This window comes from Pseudoliparis swirei, chromosome 13, assembly GCF_029220125.1.
Source record: "Pseudoliparis swirei isolate HS2019 ecotype Mariana Trench chromosome 13, NWPU_hadal_v1, whole genome shotgun sequence".
Lineage (NCBI taxonomy): Eukaryota > Metazoa > Chordata > Actinopteri > Perciformes > Liparidae > Pseudoliparis > Pseudoliparis swirei.
Genome location: NC_079400.1, coordinates 15,610,616 through 15,633,977, shown reverse-complemented (window position 1 = coordinate 15,633,977; position 23,362 = coordinate 15,610,616). Strand labels below are relative to the sequence as shown.

General features: G+C 44.8%; 1 protein-coding gene across 2 annotated transcripts in view; it reads right to left on the bottom strand.

The window, feature by feature from the left end:
* Positions 1–23,362, bottom strand: part of dnah9 (dynein, axonemal, heavy chain 9) — a 155,320-nt gene that overhangs the window by 74,039 nt on the left and 57,919 nt on the right. The window contains exons 35-47 of one of the 2 annotated variants that reach the window (XM_056429060.1): positions 21,132–21,289; positions 20,267–20,405; positions 16,681–16,968; positions 14,564–14,774; positions 14,353–14,480; positions 13,332–13,440; positions 11,743–11,890; positions 11,183–11,357; positions 10,107–10,280; positions 9,401–9,608; positions 9,109–9,274; positions 8,496–8,598; positions 5,714–5,953 (exon numbers count right to left, since the gene is read on the bottom strand). In XM_056429060.1, coding sequence (XP_056285035.1) covers positions 5,714–5,953; positions 8,496–8,598; positions 9,109–9,274; positions 9,401–9,608; positions 10,107–10,280; positions 11,183–11,357; positions 11,743–11,890; positions 13,332–13,440; positions 14,353–14,480; positions 14,564–14,774; positions 16,681–16,968; positions 20,267–20,405; positions 21,132–21,289 — 2,247 coding nt within the window. Of the gene's footprint in view, positions 1–5,713; positions 5,954–8,495; positions 8,599–9,108; positions 9,275–9,400; positions 9,609–10,106; positions 10,281–11,182; positions 11,358–11,742; positions 11,891–13,331; positions 13,441–14,352; positions 14,481–14,563; positions 14,775–16,680; positions 16,969–17,542; positions 17,561–20,266; positions 20,406–21,131; positions 21,290–23,362 lie in introns of those variants that run through there. The other variant, XM_056429057.1, reaches the window with a different exon arrangement.

The following is a 23,362-nucleotide window of genomic DNA, read 5'->3' as shown; positions in this document are numbered from 1 at the left end:
TAGGAGCAGTCCAGGAGGGTATCTGTGTGTGACTGTACTGCTTCCAGTGTTTAGTGTCAGACTAAAGAATGGCTCTGTCTGGAATCCATCCCATTAAACTCGACACTACACTACACTTGCTGTCGGCCCTTTTCTGGGTTATAATTGTACATCCTACATCGTGCACTGGAGAATTCACACATGCAATGAAAAAGTGGTGTCCACTACGATTAGCTAAAAATCTCAATGTGTTGCATTTCATACGTGTGACTTTAGATATCAGTGATCACCAAACATGATGATCATTTATAAGTGTCTAAAATCTCAGTTTCTGTTCACGACAGACTAAACTATGGAGGAGATAATATAATCCTCTATGGATCCCCACAGGGGACACTCAGTGCTGCAGCAGCACAAGGAACAGAACAAGTTTACGGTCATAAATAAATAAATAAATAAATAACTAGACTTGTATCAAGTAAGAAATAAGAAGAGAAAAATAAAAGGAAACTATGACAGAACAATTTGACTCAAAGTAACAGAAGCATGACCAGATGGTGAAATGTGTTGATAAAGTTTAACGTCAGCAGTCTTTTAACTTGGGACCTTGGCTGAGGTGATACCAAAGAAAATAGTATCCCCAACTTTAGCGAAGAGAAAAGCAAAAAAATAACTTCTTCTCCAAGCGAGAGATGCGTGCAGTGGGAACTGAGTGTGAGCGCCAGCAGCTCTGCTCGGCTGAACTAGTGCTCAGACTGACAGAGGACATCTGAGCCTGACTGAACTGTCACTGGCTCTCAGGTATGATGTATGTTTGGGGACGAAAGCCCTGCGAGAACTGATCTGAAGACGGCTCCAGATGGAGGCCACCAATGTTACCACAGTGCATCCTGTGGAGAGCGGAGTGAAGACCACCAGGTGGACCTCAGGGTGTCCTCCATAATGTCCGTATTAACACAGTGAAACATCATGTTGGAGGTGCTCCAATACGAAGTCAATATGGCATTATGAGACATCTTTTGGGGGCCGCGGATAGGCATCTATCCAATAAAGTTATTTCACCACAAAACACAAAAGTCAACCTCGTGGTGGCGCGAGAGCATTACTCTGGGGGTCATCGACATTATTATTAATTCATCCCGTGGGAACATGAATGTCTGCACCACATGGCATGGCCATCCATCCAGTAGTTGACTGACATTAGCATGCAGAGAGCCACACAGCTAGCATGGCTGAACTAAATAACAACAGAAAACGGTGACAATGAGCAGATGAGTGTTTGGTGGATGATTAATGTCTCCCTGGAGGAGACCTGCGTGACGCGTTGCTTTCCCACAGGGCCGTTGGGTGTGCAGTCAGGCACAACTTTATGCAATCTAGGTGCCACATAACAGGTGCTGTGTAGGATGAGGGAGAGGACAAAGAGGCACCCAGGCACTGTTTGTTCCCCTCTGCGCTCTGCCACCCAGGAGGCACAGCAGGCAGATGTTGTGTGTTTCCAGCTCCAGAAGTTGTTCCAGTCAACACAGCCATCTCTGGGGGTAAAGTCAGCTGAATCTGATCCTCCATCATATCTGAGCCTGCTGAATGTGACATTCTGTGTGTGACGGTGCAGAGGGCGGTGGGCCTGTGTGTGAATGTTTGCGTTGGATACTGAAGATTCAAACTGAGCCAAAAACCTCGAGTTGAGATGTTTGCATGTAAACGCTGTAATCCTTTGACTTTTAATAGATCTGTCTTTTTCTGCTCCATTTCATTGCTTAATGGTGACAGTCATAACATTGCCTGAGCAAAACAAAACACCATATGGTAATGCTATACAACAGTCATACGCGTAGCTTAGATGCTGTACTAATCAAACAAACGTCACTCTAACAAACCAAGAACTTTGTTTTCCTCCCATCCAGCAGACTTTGGCAGACTATCTTCTCTCCGTCCTGATCTTTCACCGCTTTGTTGGAGAAGAGGGATTAGAGAGTTGTGGGTGTCGGTGTGTATCTGTCTCTCTGCAGCCGGCACGCTTTCCTCGCAGCCTGACAGATGCTCTGAGCCCCAAACAATGCTTCCCTGCTAACCAATGCACCAAGCCGACTATCCACGGAACATCATACAGACATATTGTGCAGTCAATAGCGTTCGGCTTCAGACTCTCATGTACTCTCTTTCTTTCTCTTCCCCTTGTGTCTGTCCTCCTCTCTCACCGTGTCCATCCTTCCCCCTCTCCTCCCTCGCCTCATTTAGTGTGATGTGGGGAAGACAGGCCCTCGGATCGGCCCGCTGGTCATTGCAGAGAAGGCACATTGGCAAACAGAGCTCCTGACAATGCTCCCGGTGGATGCCAGACGTTTGTCTGGCCCTATACATGGAGTTTAGTTTCATGATTTTAAATTGACAGAGACAGAAAATATGAAGGAGAAAAACGGAGTGCTGCACCAAAGTAAACGGTGAGGGACAAAGTGGAGAAAAATTATTTATTAGTTCGTACTAACTATTCAACAACAACACCGAAGAGAGACATTTGACATCCAATAAGAGCAAGAATACAAAGATGCAACCTGAACTCCTCTAGTCGCATTTCAAAACACCTTTGCAGGCTCAGCCAGAGTCTATGAGCGGTTGTTTGATGTTGTCTCATTAAAGTTGCTCATAATGAGACAGTTGCCTGTGGCTCCATCTATAAAATCCAAAGTCTTAAAAAACAAAGTGGATCACAAAGGGTCCCCAATTATTTCAGCTGAGGCAAACGCCAGAAAACACTGAGTGACAACCATTTTAGAGTCACGTCAAAATCAAAGGAAGCGTTTGTGCGCTCTCGCCAATACTTTCCCACTTCTGAGAAGATGCAAAAGCACAGAGGTAGGGGGGGGGGGGGGCGGCGCACTTCTCCCCAGCTGTTAGAGCCAGCAGCTGATTAAGTTCAGCAGAACAACTTCAAATGAGCTCCAGGCTTCCCTCCTCTTTCTGGTGGAGAGGACTCTTACAGAGCGGCGGCTAAACTTCCTGATGCTTCATGGCAGCGATGTGTGGGACCGATCAAAGGCTGATCGATTCAATTGATTATGAGAATAGTTGGAACATCCTGGATTAGTTGGGTCTATGTTATGATGCAGTAAAGGCGCTGGGCCAAAGTCTCTCGGGCAGGAAACCATCTCAGGTGCTGAATTAAAGGAAATGACACCATCTCTTTTCTCTCTCATTTGTCTCTCCTTTGTCTCTCTTCATTCTCTCCTTTGTCTCTTCTGTCTCTCCTTTATCTCTCTTCTGACTCTCATTTGTCTCTCCTTTGTTTCTCCTTAATCTCTCCTTTGTCTTTCCTTAGTCTCTCATTTGTCTCTCCTTTGTCTTTCCTTTGTCTCTCTTCCATCTCTCCTTTGTCTCTCTTTTGTCTCCTTTGTCCCTCCTTTGTAAATGGTAAATATACTGTATTTGTATAGTGCTTTTCTAGTCTTCCAAATACTCAAAGATGAAAAGAGCTCCAGTCAAATGATGTGGAGAACAGGAAGGAAATATTGAATATACTATTATTAGGAAAGTTTCAGTCTCCTGATCTGATGTTTTTGTCTGCCACAATGTGGCCGTTTACATTTTTAGCTGTACTTTGTGTTCAATGCTAATTAGCTCATCTCAGCATGCTAGCGCTAAACTAAGAGGTGAGCATGCTAACCATCTGCAGGTCCTCATTGTCATTGTGAGCTGCTTTGCATGTGGACATTAGCTGTTAGCTCACAGCGCTATGTGAGCTTCTTGGGGCCCACACAGCTCATATGTGTGAGGCTCTCTGAGGATTCAGGGCTGCTCCACTGGACTTGGGGGCTCTCTCACAGACATTTGGAGGCCTTTATGTAAACTTTCCGTCAGTCCACATGTCTGCAGACTCTCACCTTTTGTAGACTTTGCCTGAGGTAGTTACCCACAATTCAGTGTTATGACGTTTAACACTGGGTTTCCAAGGGAAGCTCAGATAACCGTAACCCTAGCTTATTACAGTTTAACATGTGTTCAGCCTAGTGTATTACAGTTTAACATGTGTTCAGCCTAGTGTATTACAGTGTAACATGTGTTCAGCCTAGTGTATTACAGTGTAACATGTGTTCAGCCTAGTGTTTTACAGTGTAACATGTGTTCAGCCTAGTGTATTACAGTTTAACATGTGTTCAGCCTAGTGTATTACAGTTTAACATGTGTTCAGCCTAGTGTTTTACAGTGTAACATGTGTTCAGCCTAGTGTATTACAGTGTAACATGTGTTCAGCCTAGTGTTTTACAGTGTAACATGTGTTCAGCCTAGTGTATTACAGTGTAACATGTGTTCAGCCTAGTGTATTACAGTTTAACATGTGTTCAGCCTAGTGTATTACAGTGTAACATGTGTTCAGCCTAGTGTTTTACAGTGTAACATGTGTTCAGCCTAGTGTATTACAGTTTAACATGTGTTCAGCCTAGTGTATTACAGTGTAACATGTGTTCAGCCTAGTGTTTTACAGTGTAACATGTGTTCAGCCTAGTGTATTACAGTTTAACATGTGTTCAGCCTAGTGTATTACAGTTTAACATGTGTTCAGCCTAGTGTATTACAGTGTAACATGTGTTCAGCCTAGTGTATTACAGTTTAACATGTGTTCAGCCTAGTGTATTACAGTTCAACAGAAACATTGACATGAAGGATTTAAGATGGTGCAGAAAAGAGGCTATATTATACAGCTGGTTTATTCATCAACCATTTCTTATATTTTTTGTCGTTGAAGCTGTTTTAACAAAAATGAGTAAATTGATTATTTGCGGGTGACTCGGTCAGTGGTTAGCAGGTCTGTCTTTCAATCAGGGGGTTGGCGGTTCAATCCCCGCCCTAGTCAATGTGTCCTTGAGCAAGACACTTAACCCTGAATTGCTCCCTGTAGCTGTGCCTACGGTAAATGAATGTAACATGACTGTAAGTCACTTTGGATAAAAGCGTCAGCTAAAATGTAATGTAATGTTTATAATACCTCGGCTGGATATGTTAAAATCAGGAAGTCCAAAAATATTCAATATAAACCCACATCATGATAACGCCATATGCCGCGATAAAGTGGTCTCATTCCTATTCAGATCATGTGTAGCCCTTGTAGGGTTCCTGGTGTTGAGGGATGGGGATCTGTAGTTGTCTTGTTTGTACTTCTTTAGGTTTAGTTGCTTGTCCAGATCGTCAACCTGCATGTAGCAGTCTTTGATTTTAACCTACCACCTTCAGATGGAATTATGAAATCTGAAAGTTCCTATAGTCCAGTGGTTTAAAGCATTAATTATACAACGGAGTGAGTTAAATGAGAGAGCCTGCCCTCCATGATACCGTGGAGGATTTAGACTGAAACATTGCCCCCGAAGAGTCTCCCTTGACAGCCTCCGCATACTGATAGTATATTAATTTAAATACATTAAATCATCTCTAACACCCGTGGAAGTGCAAATCCATTCTATTTTCTGTTACACTTATTTCAGACTTATTTCTAGCTTTCAGACCCAGCTCTTCAATCAATAATAATTTAGATGAGAGATTAGTGACAGAAGCCTGGCTCTTTCCACATGGGAGCCATAGAAACAGAATTAAGGCAAAAATATGTGTGAAATGTAAATGTGAGTGATATGAAAGAGCACACAACTTTCTCAAGGTAACTTCTGACATTTAATTGTGAAAAGTGTGTCCTTCTCAAAGGATGTCTGTGTATATATAGATGCTTCTTGCGTATCTTTGTTACCTGGAATATGTTGGAGAGGTCTCGCAGGTTGAAGATGTAGTGGAACTTGACTGCAGTGGGGAGGAAGGTGGAGGAGATGCTCTGGTGCAGGGCCAAGGCTAACTGGACCAGGGTGGGGCAGCTCTTCTGTAGGGCTGCGCTGAAGCCCTCTCCTCTCAGGTGCTGAGACAGGATGGAGGTGTAGATGGTGCTCAAGGCCTCGGCTCCAGGAAAGGACAGGGCGAAGACAGAGAAGTGGCGCTGTGGAGGGAGATGCAGCATAAACAGATAGGACCATATTAAAGTTTGGTCCGGAAACCAAAAGTCGACTATCATGTGCTGCATATTCCAGGTCAGAGATCATCACTGTATACTTGATTGTAATCGCCTCCCAGCTTCTGATCACACTCTACTGTCTGTTCACACAGTTTGGAGGACAGGTTAGGGCCATGCTTATTTTCTTTTTGGCTGAGGCTCAAAATTCTGTGGGACAGTGAATGTGTCAGTGGATGCAGACCCGGTTCCTAACCTGTGAACAACATCTTGGATCGAGCCGGTACCTAAAAGTAATGCAAATGGACATTACCCCCATGTGACTTTAACGTCCCCGCCGCATCAATATTAATCTAGTTGAGGATAACATGTTTCACTGCAGCCAACAAGTGGAGGAAAACACGTTGTAGTCAGTGACTTCTGAAGTGTGGGAGCACCTCAAAACTGTTTCTCATCACACAGACAACAAAGTTATGGGTTTTGAAAATGTTCTCAGATGATGCAAAGATAACGATTGCAGGTCGATGTTAAAAACAAGGATGTGCTGATTGATTTCAAATATAACGAGTCAGCTGCAACCTTGAGTCGGATTGACGGTGAACTAATCGAAAGAGTCTCAATTTAAATATCTGGGAATTCATCCTGAAAATGATCTCAGACGTCACGTCCTTTACTATTGGACCGACATTGGGAGGCCGGCTCTCATCTTATCGCCTCTGCTCAGGAGGTTTGGGTTTGTTGGAGGGGAAACCACAAAACTCTAAAAATTCAAGCATGTCTTAAAGACATAAAACAGATGACCTGCAACTTCTTGATGTTGCCCAGCAGCCCCTTGATATGCTGCTTGCTATAGCTGCCGGGCTGGGGTTTTAGGATGCACACGTACCCTATCTCTCTTTTTTTCTCATAAGGATGACCTGATGGATGTGGAATATAATACTACTACATGCTATTCATACACTCTCTGTCATTCGTGAATGTATTTTAACTCTAAATCTGTCCTTCTGTACACATTACATCATTAATGAAAAACTTCTAGCCCCGCCTTCTTGAATTTAGGTTGGAGGGTGTGGCATGGCCCAGGGTCCCGAATGACCAGGCAGACACGTTGTTGTGTACTTATGGACACAGCCTGGATGGAAGTGGCATTCTAGTTTTAAATAAGTCCCAGTTTGAGTTGAGCCAGAGGAATATTAAGACGTGAGATTGAAGCAGTTCTTTCTCCTTGTTCTCCCTCCTCTCTGTGTCTCTCACTCTGTTCAGGAGTAACACAACATTACCGGATCAAATCATCTGTGCAATCTGCAGCTACAACCACGCTGCACTGTTTGTAAATGTCACATTGTTTTCAGTTTTAAAGGTGACATTTCTTCATCTGAGCGAAATGTGTTCCTCTGGTTGTGTGTGTGCCTGTGTGTGAGTGTGTGTGTGTGTGTGTGTAGATCAGAGTGCGGTAGGATGGAGCGAGAACACAGTGAACACTGTACCATCGGTCTTCTCTGTACGATCATTTCATGATCTTTTCACCTGTGAGCACCATTGACATGAGTTTGGCTGATAGTTACATTTAATCTCAACCGTATGTCCAAAAAATATTTATGAAAGCCCTGAAATGTATATCCACTTATTTGATCTTCATGTAATGCTTCGTTTGGACCAAGCTGTGGATATGTGGATTAATCGCTCACTGAAAATAGTCCACAACAAAAGCAAATGTCCCTCCTGTTTGATAAGCATCTGCTAGCATTGACCAGCTGTTCTAACTAAAACGACATTGACCAGCTGTTCTAACTAAAACGACATTGACCAGCTGTTCTAACTAAAACGATATTGACCAGCTGTTCTAACTAAAAGGATATTAACCAGCTGTTCTAACTAAAACAATATTTGTGTGAGTCATTTGTTTCGATGTAGATCCTCAAAAGTAACACATGAGCTTGCGATTAAGTCTCAATGTTTGTCAATTCAATAATGTAATGCAATGCTGAGTGAGCGCATCAGGAAGAAGGAAACAGGGTGAAGGTCAAATGTTCACATCTGTCAAGGATTGTTAGAAAATAATAACTCAAGACATGTTCAGTGAGTTTCATTTAGTTGCTGTCCAGTCACAATGAAGAGTCTTATTCTGGGGTCAGAGAAACCTTTTTCTGTTCAGGTGAGAGAATATTCCCGTCATTGAAATTTTGCGAGTTCATTTTATTTATTCACCAGACACAATTAACTGTTTGCTCACACGCAATGCATCCTGGTACATGTAGGCCCAGCTGGCCCAGCAGAGACAGAATATTTCATTTGATTTGTCTTGTGCTCAAAGGTTTTTGCTAGATCAGATCAGTCTGAGATATCAACACATGAAGAAGCAAATGAAACATACTAGAGAGACATGTTCCATATACTATGGAAGTCCAATCAACTGGACATGTAGGGCAGAAATGAATGAATAAAGAAACTGGCCAGAAATGATGTTGCATAACCAGTGTGGTACACAAGGTCTGTGTGTGTGTGTGTGTGAGTGAGAGAGAGACTGTACCTGCAGCCGCGGATTGATGGTGAAGCTGCCGGCTGTGGGATTCATGCAGGACACGTATTGAACACTGTGTATTTCCTTCAAAAGCAGCTTATTACGGTCATACCTGGGAGTTCAAACACACACACACACACACAAACAAATAAATCATTATTTAATGGTCTTGCATGCACACGGACACAAACACATACACACCCACACCGATTTGGCACCTCAGCTCCCTCTAAGCTGGCGGGGCTCAGTGGCGTCTTCCTTCCTCTCAATTTCATACCTGAAGTCCTCCCAGCATATGTGTAATGGCTGACCATGTCCAGGCCGCTCTGCCCTTCTGACACAGTGGAACCATGTTCAGAATGGACTCACAGCGTCAGAGATGACACGGCCATCATCCCTTCAAGGGAAGTCATACAGCCTGAATCTGAATGATCCTTTTCTGTGTCAACACGTTGACAACATCTCTGTCCAAAGCAATCAAAGTGAGGAACAATCCCACTGCTGATGTTCTATTTCCTGACTCGAGAGAAACCCTTTTCAACAGCACAGGCATGTTCTCATGTTTGCTCATACATAATAATATTATATAAAGCATAGCTACAGGTCATGGACTGAGGCCTACCAGTGGTTGTAGTCCATGTGTTGGCGTATGAGTGTGTGAGGTTGCACCGTTCCATATGTATCCACCTCGGGCATATTCATGTCGTCTATGAAGTAGATGAGCCTCCTGCTGCCTGGGGGGCCGTAGTTGCGCCCAGCTTTCTTCTCAAGGGGCTTCTCCAGCACAGCTGAGTGGGAGAGGAGCAGGAGTTGAGAGTGAGAGAGTCATTTGATTCCACTGGAGGACTTCATCCAAGACACAGTAGTAACACACCTGCAAACAGAAACACATCTTTCCCATGCACAGTTCCTACCTTGGAGCATCTCAGATGTGGTGTAGTAGTTAAAGGGGACATTTTTGATCATGTATTTCTCTGCATCCAACGATCCCAGTTTGTCCCCAACCACGACGGACTTCCCCGTCCCGGCATTCCCGACCAACATGACGGGTCGCCGATGTTCCAGGAGACGGTCCATGAAGTACCGAACGCGAATGGTCTCTGTCGTGGGGACCAGACACGCCTGCACATACACACACACACATATATATGTATATATATATATATATAACATATAAGAAATGTACACTTTTATTGATCCCGTGGGTAAATTCTTGACCCATCCTCAGTTATTAAGGAGCAGTGAAGACCGGGGAGCCAGTGGGGGTTCAGTGCCTTATACATATATAAACATACAGTACAGGCACAATACTACAGGGTTATAGGGCTGCAACTGATGATTACTTTGATTATCAATTCATATGCCAATTTGTTCCTCAGAATAATCAATGAATGTCTTGTCGTGAACATCCCACAAGTTCCCGGATCTGACAACTTTGTCAAAGACATCAAACGTAGAATGACATCACTGTTTTCTCTGGGTTACTGTGAGCAACTGACGGACAAAGATCAACACAAAACTAGTGATAGTACAGCTTTAAAATATGAATCAGATCTAAAGTAGTTCTGTAACTAAAGGGCCGGTCCAGTGGAGGACATGGTGTGAAACAACCTGCTGTACCTGGAGAGGAGAGTTTGGATCCATCTCAAACCTGGGCACCATCTTGGACCACGGCTCAAACTTCTTGCTCTCGGGGTCGATGTAGTAATCCAGCACGGTGCCCTGGGACGGGAACTTGATGCTTTTGAACTCGGCCACCCACCACTTGCTGAACTCCACTCTGTAGTCGACCAGCTGGACACACACACAGACACACACACACACACACACACACACACACACACACACACACACACACACACACACACACACACACACAGACATACACAAACAGAGAGACACACACAGAGAGACACACACAGACACACCCAGACACACACACAGAGACACACAGAGAGAGACACACACAGAGACACACAGACACACACACACACAGAGAGAGACACACACAGAGAGAGAGAGACACACACACACACACACACAGAGACACACACGGTCAACACTCTCCATACAGTTCTATATGGCGTGGATGCAAAGCAGAGGACAGAAACATGGGAACAACATGGAGGGGAGGACAGGCGGCAGCGTATCTTCCCTCGGTCTGATGCAGACGGGGACGGGTGGTAGTTCCTCCCGTCCTCCCTGCCTGTACCCCTGGGTACCCGTCTCCTCTATTCACTACCAACTCCAGTCAATAAAAACCACTTAGCATTTAAATGCATCTGTGATGGGAAAATAAAGTACATTTGTACCGAGGGGAGAGACGTTTTCTCCCATCACCTCGACGGACACACTTACTGTACACCGTTAACTGGATTGCTTAGCAACTGCTCGCCACGGCTCTCCTGCCCATTTAAATGCAGCCAGCCTGCGTGTTGTTGAGTCCACTTCATTTTCAGATGAAAACAACTTTCAAATGACTTTTCATAAAGAGACACAGAGTCGAGTTGCATAAGAGCCACCAGGGCTTGAATTATGCCAAAGAATACCCATAATGCAAGTGCAAAACACTCTTTCAGGAAGGAGTTGTGATAGGAGAGAAAAATCTCCTTCAGCGGTTCAGTTGTGTCCCATTTCTTTCCCCATTATGCGACCACTTAGCAAGCGTCTCGCATGGCCTGAGGCCTGCGTCGTACCTGGTCCTGGAACATGGCGGCCCCAAAGGCCCAGACCGCAGCAAAGACAAAGTAGAGCTCATAGAGTTCCTTGGCACAGTCCGGCGGGGTGTTTTCTGGAGTCAGGAGACACTCCAGCAGGTAGCAGAGCATCTGGACCATGCTCTGCTCAGTGATGGGGATGATCTTTTTAAACCTGAACAAAGTACATCACTGGAGTCAACTTGGGTTTCTCATTCAGCATGTGAAATAAAGTCATTTAAAATGAATTGAAGAGAATAAATGGAGCTTCTGTTGACAATATTTGTTGTTGATTTATCTCTAAGCTCTGTGGCATTATGGGACTGTACAGTGGTTTCTGGATGTGTTGCCCGACAAAGAGGACAACATGCCTCTCTCTGGAGAGGGAGGTGTTGGAGGAGGAGCCTGGTCCTGTATAATAGAATGCAGGATGGCATCCAGGTCTTCTTACTCATCATGTTGGATTCAGTCCAACACGCCCACTTTAGCACAGCCCCTCCCCCTTTCACGCTCCACGGCTTCATGGACCGGTGAGAACGCGATGCTGTGAGCTGCGTTACCGTGATCGGAGGCCATCCAGGCAAGAGGGGAGGTACTTGTCGAACAGTATGGTCAGGTTGGCCTTCTCTGATTGGACCTCCCTCCTGTCAATCCAGCTGGCCACCGGCGGGTTCCAGCCGAGGTCTGCTGGGTTTATATACAGGATGCCTGGACAGAGACACAGTGAATGTCTGACATGTGGAGGCTATAGTACCCCGGGGCCCTCCGGGGCCCTTTGACCCCCAACACCAATTAGAAAGCAGAAAGCAGCCAGTACATGGCTGCACCATAATGCTTGGATAAGATTTGAACAAACAAATGGTGAATTAGCAATTAGTCACTGAGCACTTTGCCCAGTTGGTTGCTGGCTTGCTTTGAAAATATATCCACAATACCCATACCTGCAAACTCATGAGGGGTGAAAAATGTGACAACGGGGGGGGGGGGGGGTGCAGATGACTTTTGTTGTCTTTTTTTTTGTCACCACATCCACGTAGTTCTGACCACAAATCTAAATAATGATAATAAACAGTTTAAGAACAAAAGGTCCTCCGCTCTGACTCAGCCCTATAATGATAGTAATAACAAATATACATTGTCATTATATATAATATGGTTAAAGTCATTCATGAACCAACTTCCTTTTTTTTTTGCCTGAACAGTCCTCATGGACTTTTCCCTGAATCTGTTCTGTCTCTACCTGTTTGTCACGAAAACTCATATTATAACTTCTATACATATTACATACCTGCCATAAATATCATGATACCCGATACCAGAATTCAATACAATACCATAAAAACAACATGGTACCATAAATACGAGACTGGTATATATATCTATAATAGTAATAAATAAAACATCTGTATGGTTCACTTTTTGCCAACTTGTTCAACACTTAACAAATGTCAGTAATATTAGTATTAATACAGCCAGATATGAATGAAACTACATGGTTACATCATAGCATTGATTATACACTATGAGGCCGTTAGTCTCTGACCAGATGATACACAGTTCAGCAGGATGAGCAGCTGTAGAGTTACAGAACTTTACAGACTGAAACATTTCACTTCTGGCATCTTTTTATTTTTTAAGCCGAAGTCTCTAAAGCTGCGCCACTTCTCTCGCTGTGAGCGCTGCGCAGCGCAGTGTGCGCAGACAGCTCGACACGGAGCAGCGCGTGCGCTCTGATCGCTCTCTTAATGAAGTATCGATACTAAAAATATGCTAAATCACATCGTGTTTAACGTACGGGTACTTTGTTAGCATCGCTACACCGTGCAGCGTGACCGCAGTAGATGTAGCGGGCTAACATTCAAGCTAACCTGAACCCCCAAACGATGTGGACATCTGAACGCTGATTGGCCGAGACGCGACACGTCCCATCAAAGATGTTTTATTGCGAAGAGCACCACTTCACACTTTTCTCCGCGTCTCACTGCAATCTCAATGGCAGCGGGCCAGGTGACCCCCCCCCCCAAAACAAAAACTCTTCGGATCTCCACGATTCACGTGGATGACCTATTTTGAGTTCAAAACGGTGAATTTCACCGAAAGGTGACAAGTTTGCAGGTATGAATACCACAATATTGTCATTAAAGCCCACCTGCTCTCGATACTGTCGCGGGGGTCGCAGTGCAGAGGTGGCTGATCTCAAACACCAGCCTCATGGTGGGGTTCAGAGGGATCCGTTCATTACTGGCCAGAGTCAGCACCTTACAGGAAGGAGCATAGAGCACAGGGACACAGGGCACTGGGGTTCAAACAGCTGGGGTTAACCTCACTTCTATAGGTAACATTGCTGGGCTACAGATGTGAAGATATGATCAGATATCACGTCTGCAGACGGGATCACTGACAACACACATTTCATATTCCTCACAGCTATAGCGACGATGAAAATGCATGCAAAGTTTATGCTTTGTTGGTTCTAAAATAATTGAACATAAATGCTGTTCTTTTGCCTGGCCAGTTAATAATTCCAATAAATAAAGCACAAATGCTGCCAGGTAGGTTTACCTAACCCTCCTCCTACCCTCAGCTCTTTCCCCTGCACTGCGGCTCCTCCTACCCTCAGCTCTTTCCCCTGCACTGTGGCTCCTCCTACCCTCAGCTCTTTCCCCTGCACTGTGGCTCCTCCTACTCTCAGCTCTTTCCCCTGCACTACGGCTCCTCCTACTCTCAGCTCTTTCCCCTGCACTACGGCTCCTCCTACTCTCAGCTCTTTCCCCTGCACTGTGGCTCCTCCTACTCTCAGCTCTTTCCCCTGCACTGTGGCTCCTCCTACTCTCAGCTCTTTCCCCTGCACTGTGGCTCCTCCTACTCTCAGCTCTTTCCCCTGCACTGTGACTCCTCCTACTCTCAGCTCTTTCCCCTGCACTGTGGCTCCTCCTACCCTCAGCTCTTTCCCCTGCACTGTGGCTCCTCCTACCCTCAGCTCTTTCCCCGTTAGTATCACATGGACACACTGTCATTTCTTCTCTCACGTCAGTGAGGAGTCAACCACATCTCCTTTTTCCAATCGAATGATGATTCAGGAACAAACCGTGAACATGTGTAACCTTTGTCATTTAGATACTGAATACATATCATTGACACACACACACACTTAATCAACTCTCTCACACCTTGTTGTCGTCCATGACTGTGTTGAGTGACTCAATCCACATCGGGTCAATGTCTCCATCCAAGACAATCCACTTGGGTCCGTTGTGACTGACATTGGCCAGTTCACGCATGATGTTGGAGAACAGGCCTGAAGGAAGGAGTTCACATGTTGCACATTTGACTCACACACACATTGTACTGATCACGCATCCTGCAGGACTCTGTTATCACCATCTTTCCACTCTCGGGTTGCCGGGTTGATGATGCCAAAAAGCTCGTCATTGGTCACAGCCTTTGGATTCAGGTCCACCCACACAGGTCTACGCTTCATGTTCTGATAGGTCCGTTGGAGTGACCTCATCACCTGACTCTTTCCCGTGCCTGCGTTCCCGATCACGAAGACAGAGTGGCGCACGGCCAGCAGCTCCTCCAGCTGCACCACCTGACACACACACACACAGAGGAAATATAATGTGCATTGTTTACGCCAGGTGAAGGACACTGATTACGTGTTTTACATGAACTATGACCTTTAAATGGCATGTCATGGGCCACTCAGTGTACTGCATGTATTTCTCAATGCTGCTGTTCATGGTGAGTATAAAGGGATGCAGGCTGCCGCGTGGTGCCGTTTTCAAGCTACACTCAATGACAGCAGTGTCTTCTGGAGGCACGGATATCTGCACCTTCATCATTCACTTAAAGGGCCACTCCGCCTATTTTACACAACACAGACAGGCCTATTTGTCATGGTTGTCTCCTCTTGTTTCTATGGAGACCCAAAGGGCTCGATTAAATGCAGAAAGAAATGGAATATCTATTTGTCTTTTTCTAAATATTTTTAACGCTCCATATCATAAAATGTTAATTTGTTTTATTTAATTTCATGATGTCCCTTTTCCTCACACGGTCCTGATCTCTGTCAGTTTGGCCAGACAGAGTCATGTGATTGGCTGAACGAGCAGACAGCCAATCACATGACTGGCTCCGCCCTGTTTGCTTTGACTGACAAACAAACACATGACATATCTCAATTCCATATTACATACTAGTTGTTAGTCTGTAGTGTGTTCATGCTGGACAAGCAACACAATGAAGGGGATATAGTATTACATTAATAGTTCACTATACTAAGAATCAGTGTACGGTTACATTAATAGTTCACTATAGTATGAATCAGTGTAAGGTTACATAAATAGTTCACTATACTAAGAATCAGTGTAAGGTTACATTAATAGTTCACTATAGTATGAATAATTGTTTAGTAATTGTTTAGAAATCGACCGTTTTGAACACCAAACACGTTCTTTTCTGACACAGTTCTTTAAGTATGAATTATGTATCTCTCCCCTACGTGTGCACCCCTCAGAAGTCAAATGATTCCTCTCCCTGGATGTGCAGTGTCACATGTCATCCCATGTCTAGGTGGCATACAGAGGGGAGCTAAAGGGAGGAGTGAATTCCACTCAAACATACAGATGGAGCTCAATCAATAGCATCGAGCGTCTCCTTGGGGCTCCAGAGCCCAGGCATTACCCTCTCTCTCCTGCTTTGATGTGGGGAGGACTAAAGCAAGCACAGGCTGAAGGCTTAAGCTATGCGGTCTCTCTCAACCCAACCCACCCCCCCCCCACCCACCCCCTCGTTGTCAGAAATCAAAAGGTTGGCCGCACAAACAAAGGCGGTAAAAGTTCAGGCTCTGGGGGAGGATGCTTGTTATTGACCGCTCCGCCATTCTCACTCTCTCGCTCCGCAATGTTTCCCTCCTTTGTTTGTTCCTGTCTCTCACGATGTCAGGGTTAAGTGGCACGGAGCAGCACTCGCCCCTATTAATGGGCGGTTATGATGTGGTTCCCGTGTCTATTTGACCTGAGGCAGATTGCACTTATTTCCCCTGGTCCTGCGTTGATCTGCCTCTGACACATAACGCCTTCTATTGTGCACGTGTGTGTGTGTGTGTGCACGTGTGTGTGTGTGTCTGTACGTATGTAATGAGCTGAATGAGGTCAGCAGCTCGGGCACCTGAACTCTCATCGCAGCCCACCGTCGGCTTCCTGCTATATTTGTCCGATTCATCCAGATCTGCAGAGCTGTTTGACACTAACGTGTAACTCCCAGCGGAACATTACAGCGTGAGGTAAATGGCTTTTGGAAAGAACGACGATGCATCTAAATGAAAGTGCTACACTGTAATATCCGTCTCCATTGTTAAAGATGAAGCTCCATGTGGGGACTCAGCTCCTGCCTCAGACAAGGTGTGATTGCATTTGCCTTCTTTCTTGGCACCACTTGTGCTTGGCAGCAGACGAGCACGTCAGGAGGCGATGGGAGGTTCATGTTCTTCTTACCTTCAGGACAAAGTTGTCCTCAGCCTGTAACTTCAAGTCCAAGATGGAGTCTTTAACATGCTTCTCAAAGTCCAGGTCTCTCTTCCTGGGGACGTCCAGGGCAGGAAACAGATCTCCGATCAGCCCCATGAACACCGGCATGTCGTCCGTCACAATCTTGGGGATGTTGAAGTCTCTCAGAGCTCGCATCAGCACCTGGTCTTCTGCCCGGCCGGGGTCTCCTCTCTTTAGGGAGCCGGCCACCACCAGGACAGACTTGATGGCTCTGAGGCCCCAGTCATAGTGGTCCTAGTGGTCATGGTGGAAAGAGCAGAGACTGTGAGCAGAGGAAACACACAGCTTCTTCTTCTTCAGCAGGACCTGCAGAGATGCCAGTAAGATGGAACCGTTATGCTTCGTTTAAAATGATGGTAAATGGGAATGGACCAGTACTTATGGATCTGTTCTAGTCTTCTGACCACTCAAAGTTCTTTAAGACTACATGCCATCATTCACCCATTCACACACTGATGGGAGGAGCTAAGGTTCAGCTAACATTCATATGCCGTAGAACAGCTAGGGGAGCAATATGGGGTTAAGTGCTTTGCCCAAGGGCACATGGACATGGACTAGTGCAGCCGGGGGATCGAACCTCCGATCCTCTGATTGAAGAACGACCCTGATGAGCTCCTTCTCCTATATATAGCATTTTAGCATCTAATTTCATTGACATGCTAGCATTGTTATTATGACCTTTTATGAGTGATGTTAGCCTGGAGCTTAAAGCTGTAGCTATGTGTAGCCTCAGAGAGGGAGACTTAGTCTGATGGAACCGTTACAGGACACACACACACACAGAATAAAAAACATGAGAACTAATTACCTTACTTAATGAGGTCCTGTGTAATATTCGTAATATCACCGTGTCTGGACGGAAAGCTTATCTAGCCAGAGTTATGGATTTAACAGGAACCTACTCCAGATTCTTCAAGGACAGACAGAGAGACAGACAGATGGACGGTTGGACAGATAGACAGACAGAGAGACTGACAGACAGACAGAGAGACACACACACAGACAGACAGATGGACGGTTGGACGGATAGATAGACAGACGTACATACAGATCTTTCCATGTCTCTATCTGGCTATCATGGAGCTCTGGTGTCTAGAGCAGCGGTCCCCAATCCCCGGGCAGCACAGAAAAAGTGAATTTCTTTAAAAAAAAATCAAAGTCGTAAAAATATTTTATTTGGAAAAATGACCGGATAAACCCGTGTGTGTGTCTGAGCCTCTCACAAGGTCACGGAATACGTGACACATCTCAAGAGGTCACGTAATATGAAAAACAACAACTAGCAAAGACACAAGCTATAGCAAACCCACAAGGTAGTATTGTATAATCGTGATGCCAAATATGTGGGTTATTTCATGTCCCTTGAGATGATGATGAAGAAGAAGTTTCGAGTGACACAGTACTTGATAGGAACACAAAGTTTATTCTACAAGATACGTGCCGAAGACAGACGTCTAGAACGACTGGAAACTTTCGGGGTCCGGATGAGAAAGTTCAATGGTTTATCATGTTGTCACGGGTTATATAGACAGAGGAAAGAGGAGGCGTCATGTTCGAATCTATGGGCTGGCAATGGTTTCGAGCGGGCTTCTAGCCCCCCCTACTATGATCTCATGCTACCTAATGTAAACCATCTGGTCCAGCTCTAAGCAATGGTATTCAATACCATGGACACCTTGTGGGCCTCTGGAATCTTTAAGAGCTGTAATGCAAAATACACGACAGTAGCGAACATGAGTGAAACAAAACAAATGTCTTTGGAGAGCTTCTCTGGCGAGGGGGAAGGCCAATAAAGAGACAGAAGTTAAGCCTAAAATAAAGTTGCATTCAAAGACATTATCAGGAGCGTTAAAGTTACGGTTTATCGCTGCAGGAGAGTCTCACGCGGCACATTTCAGTGACAAAGAATGGGTCTTAAAACATATTCAACCTGCTCACTGAACTCTGTAACTTCAGGGGGAAATGGAAACTGTTTTCAAGTTTGGTGATGAAGTCGCTGCTGTGTGAGCGAGTGAACAGAGGAACATTAGACATGTTTCAGACGTTGACCGGGTGGAAGAGGCGGAGCCATCGCTTGTCTTTGCTTTCAAAATAGTTTGAGCTGTTCTTCAACCACAAAAGACCCGACTGCAAGAAAATAGACCCGCGACCCATTTATAAGCAAACCCACCCAGTGAATCGAGCCCGTCCGGGCCAGAAGAAGATCTGCTCCAGATCGTAGTTGACGGTGGTCTTAAAGGGACATTTCACGCAACTCTGCCGGTGTTCTAATGACAGCGGCCAGAACCAAGTTACGGAGCAGACGTAACAAACACACGCCAGTGTCGTTGTCTCCCATCAGCGGCTCGTTGTTGGTAAACAAGCGCAGGCTCACACTAATACGGCGTAATGTTATTGTATTTTTGCACTTTATTCCAGTCGTATCATTTTATTACGTCATATGGCCGGTCCGGGAAAATATTTTCTGACAAGGAACCGGTCCGTGGCTCAAAAAAGGTTGGGGCCGCTAGTCTAGAGCATGCTGGTGCTGCACAGGACCAGCAGCAGAGCTTACGTAATATCAAATCCACAATTATGTACCACTTGTTCAACTCAAGAAAGTAGTTCACTAATTCTGTACTTTATATTGATTTGTAAATTCAGCGTTTGTGAACCCAGCTTAGAGAAGCAGTCTGTTCATCGTCATTTCATTAACACTGAACAACTTTGGGGCAGCCAACATGTTTAATGAGGGTATTTAAAAATAAAATTGCCATGAAATGGGAGAAGTTTGCTATGACCCTTAAATGGACCTGTGGTCATGGGAAACTCATCCAGAACTGAGGGCCAATAAAACCTCAGTCGAGGAGCTTCACTGTACCTATTAGTCAGCACTGCGACTCATTTATTCTGCTTTTTAAATAATTTAAATAATATGTAAAACAGTATGTGACAAGAAAATAATTATGAAAGACAATTTTAGATGGAATAAGATCCAGCAGCCCAGTTACAAAGCTCTTGTGAGGTGTCTGACTACACAACGTACAAACAACATATTCATGTTCATGCAACTCTGTAATAATAATAATGATAATGGATTCCATTTGTACGGCACTCTTCATCCAATAGTATCAGAGTGCCACAGAGCCAGTACATAGTTAAAACTATGATAAAAAAGGAATATTTGAAACAAGTCATAAAAGTCAACTAAAAGTGATAAATGCCTTTCTGAATAAAAAGGTTTTTAGGCCAGTCTTAAGAACAGTCTTACAGACTGTAACGCTGTTCATCTGGTCACATGACATCTATAGCTTCTCTCCTCTGTTGCTCTCCTGAAGGGTTCTTCCCTTTTCCCCCCTGAAGGTTTTTTTAGTTTTTTTAGGAGTTGTTCCTGATCAGATGTGAGGTCAAAGGTCAGGGAGGTAGTATGTGTACAGATTGTAAAGCCCTCTGAGGGGAGTTTGTGATTTGTGATATTGGGCTACACAAAATAAACTGAATTGAACATGAAGTCAGTTGTTCTAACCATACCAGGCGTGTACCGTTGAAGTACCTGTTTGGACAGCAGCTCTTTACACAGCGTGTAGAGGGTGATGAACTTCCTGGCCAGGACCCGGGCATTCAGGAAGCCCTCAGCAACCAGCATGATCTCACAGATCAGCTCAAAGTCCGGCACCACCATGGCACACGGTCTGTGGAACAAGGACAGGCTCAAAGGGGCTAAGGTGTCGTTCATAATCACGATTCTGGATAAACAAATGTGCTATCATCTGCCCTTTATGTCCACAATCATGACAGCCATCTTTCAACCTTTTGTCAATTGATTATTCTCCATCTACTGTGGCGTGGATTGTGATTCCTTTGTGCGCTAATTAGGATTTAAGTGTTTGTCAAATATAAGTTGAAAGTAAATATAATCATACGAGGGTGTTTTCTCCTGGTATGTTAGACATAAGTACATCTGCAGATTACCATATGTGACAGTTGTTTTTCTTATAAGAAGGAAGGTTTTCCACAAATGTATGTTATTAATACAATAATAATAGAAGGCATGGTTGACAGCTTTCAATAGATTTGGACTGAACATATTCTTCCCTAAATCCCTATCTTTGAAATGTGGGTGAACTTAAAAAGACTGAAGCAATTTTATTTTAAAACATTAGATTCAACTATTTTCCCGACATTGTCATTTTTCTATCGTCCACACAGGTCCTCCACCAGGTTTGCTCTTGTTATATATATTACTTCAATATCGCAACTAATTCCCAGATAGATTTGATGTCATACAGTCACCAGAAACACGTGTTTCATAACACTCTAGTTGTACATATGTCCATTGACTAATTGATGGATTAACTCGTGGCTGCTGGTTCCAAACCCTTTTTGAATAAGGCGTGACGCATTGAATCATAGCCCACCTGAACAGAGCCTTGAGGTTCTCAGGAAGCTCCGTCCTGCCAGCGTAGCCGGGGTTCATGGTGATGAAGATGCCCACAGAGGGGCACAGGTTCACCTCCTCCCCCATGAAGTTAAACCTCTGCTTCTTGTCTCGAATGGCGTCCTGGATGCTCTTAACCTGCAAGTACACAACAACAGTTACAATGGAATGGGGTCCGATCTTCAGACTTGAAGTTCAATGAAATATAAATGCTAACATGCTCACATTAACAATAATAACATGCTAAGACTAAGTTTACCATTTACATTAACCTCGCCTCACGTAAAGGAAACTACTAATGGTACTAGAGGACCAGTTACCACAAGGCCGTCACATTGGTGCACTGGATACCTCCGGGACATCAATATTGTGAGCGTGCAGTCGACCGGGGTGTACTGGCTCCACTTGACTACATTATGATTCAAAGAGATATCAGAAAAGTGGCTTTGCCTAAAAACTGAACACCCAGCCTGTAGGAGGCTTTATGAATTTAACATGCGTGCGGTAAACAAGCGTAGCGGCAGCTGGGAAGAGCAGGAACATCCCTTCATGGATGAGCACTCCGCTCCAGAACACTCAGTCATACGGACACAACAGGGAGAGGAAAGCAGGACGGTGCACACAACAAACAATGAGGCTGCAGCACACACAACAAGTTCTCATGAGAACACCAGAGGTTGTTTGATGTGAACCGGCCGTGGCCAACCGCTGCTAGGCGACGAGATACAGGAGGAAACACCAAATAATGTTTATCGAGATCAAGAACAGGTTGTGTTCTGAAAGGTGCGGTCCAGTGGGGTCTGGCTGCACTATTTCTCTCTGAATGTACACCATGTTTACAGTCCAGGCTTGTGTTTATCTCCATGTTGTCTCATGCAGAACTGGTCCCGCCCCCTGTGTGGGCACAGACTCTGTCGCCATGCACTGCTCGCTGCCCCCACTTGAAGAGGATGGTCTGGCTGTGTGAAGGAGGCTGGAGCTGCCAGCTGTCACAGCGGGAGTTTGACGCTCCTCTGTACTCATGATCTACTTCTCCACGTATAAACCACCGGGAGTGATTATGCATCACGCACCGCAACACCTATTCATTCTTCTGAGTATCATAGGCATCCACAGATTATGGAAGAAGACATTCATCGCTGCTTAAGAGGAGGAAGGAAGGTCAGAGAAGAGAGCGTTAAGACAACGCATCATGATCCTTTGAGGAGCTCTATCTTCATTATCATCACCAATCACGATCAATGTCTTTATCGGCTCTGTGCATTTTGAAATGACAGGATTGCACATGCATGAAGATATGAGTGGAGCAGCAGCGTGCACGCTTTGAATCCACGAGAGACGTATGAAACCACAGGGAGACGCTCCGTTTGATCTGGATAACAGAACGCCAGATAGCAGAAACACGAGCATCAGCTGAAACACACAGGATGCTATCAAAGGGCTCGCTGCTGGAGGTCACTCAGAGTAACCCCATCGCAGTGTGGAGAGGAGTACAGAACATGTGAGGAGGAAGGCAGAGCCACAGTGATCCATTCAGTTCAGTCAAAGTTGTACAAATGAAAATAAAGAGGTTTAACTTACAGTAGGCCCAGAACCAAACCTGGTTGATTAAAGAGCCGCTGTTAGAACTCATTAAGTTGAGATGTCATCCACTGACATCACACAGAGCAACACATCTGATCAAATGAGGTTGGACGTTCCCCTCCTTTTAGCTCTGTTTTGGTCTCACCAGCTGGTCTCTGACTGTCTGCTGCTGAGCATCAGGTGTGGGAGGTTAGAAGAGTTTCAGTGGACTCATATCTAAATTAATTCATAGATACAATATTTAACTCTTAAATGTCCATTCAGATCATGGCCCTGAAATCATTATTGGTAATTGTTAATGAGGTAAACTGTTAAGTGTTTTCTGGATGCAGGTGTATTTTCAAACAAAAACACATGTGTCTTTTGATGCATATCCCTATGGGATGGACAAAGAAATATATAATATGGAAAAAAAGGAAACTTGACAAAACTTGTCCAACTGACGTCACTGGAAGGAAAGACGGTTACTTGACACAGATGATGGATTTGATGCGCTACTAATTCACCATATTATCGTAGCAAATCCTCTGAGAGTTGTGTTATTTGTGTTGAACGATGTGATAAAGGAGGTGGTTTCCCATCCTTCACTCTCAAATCAGATCCGAGGCTCCAATTATGAAGAAGCTC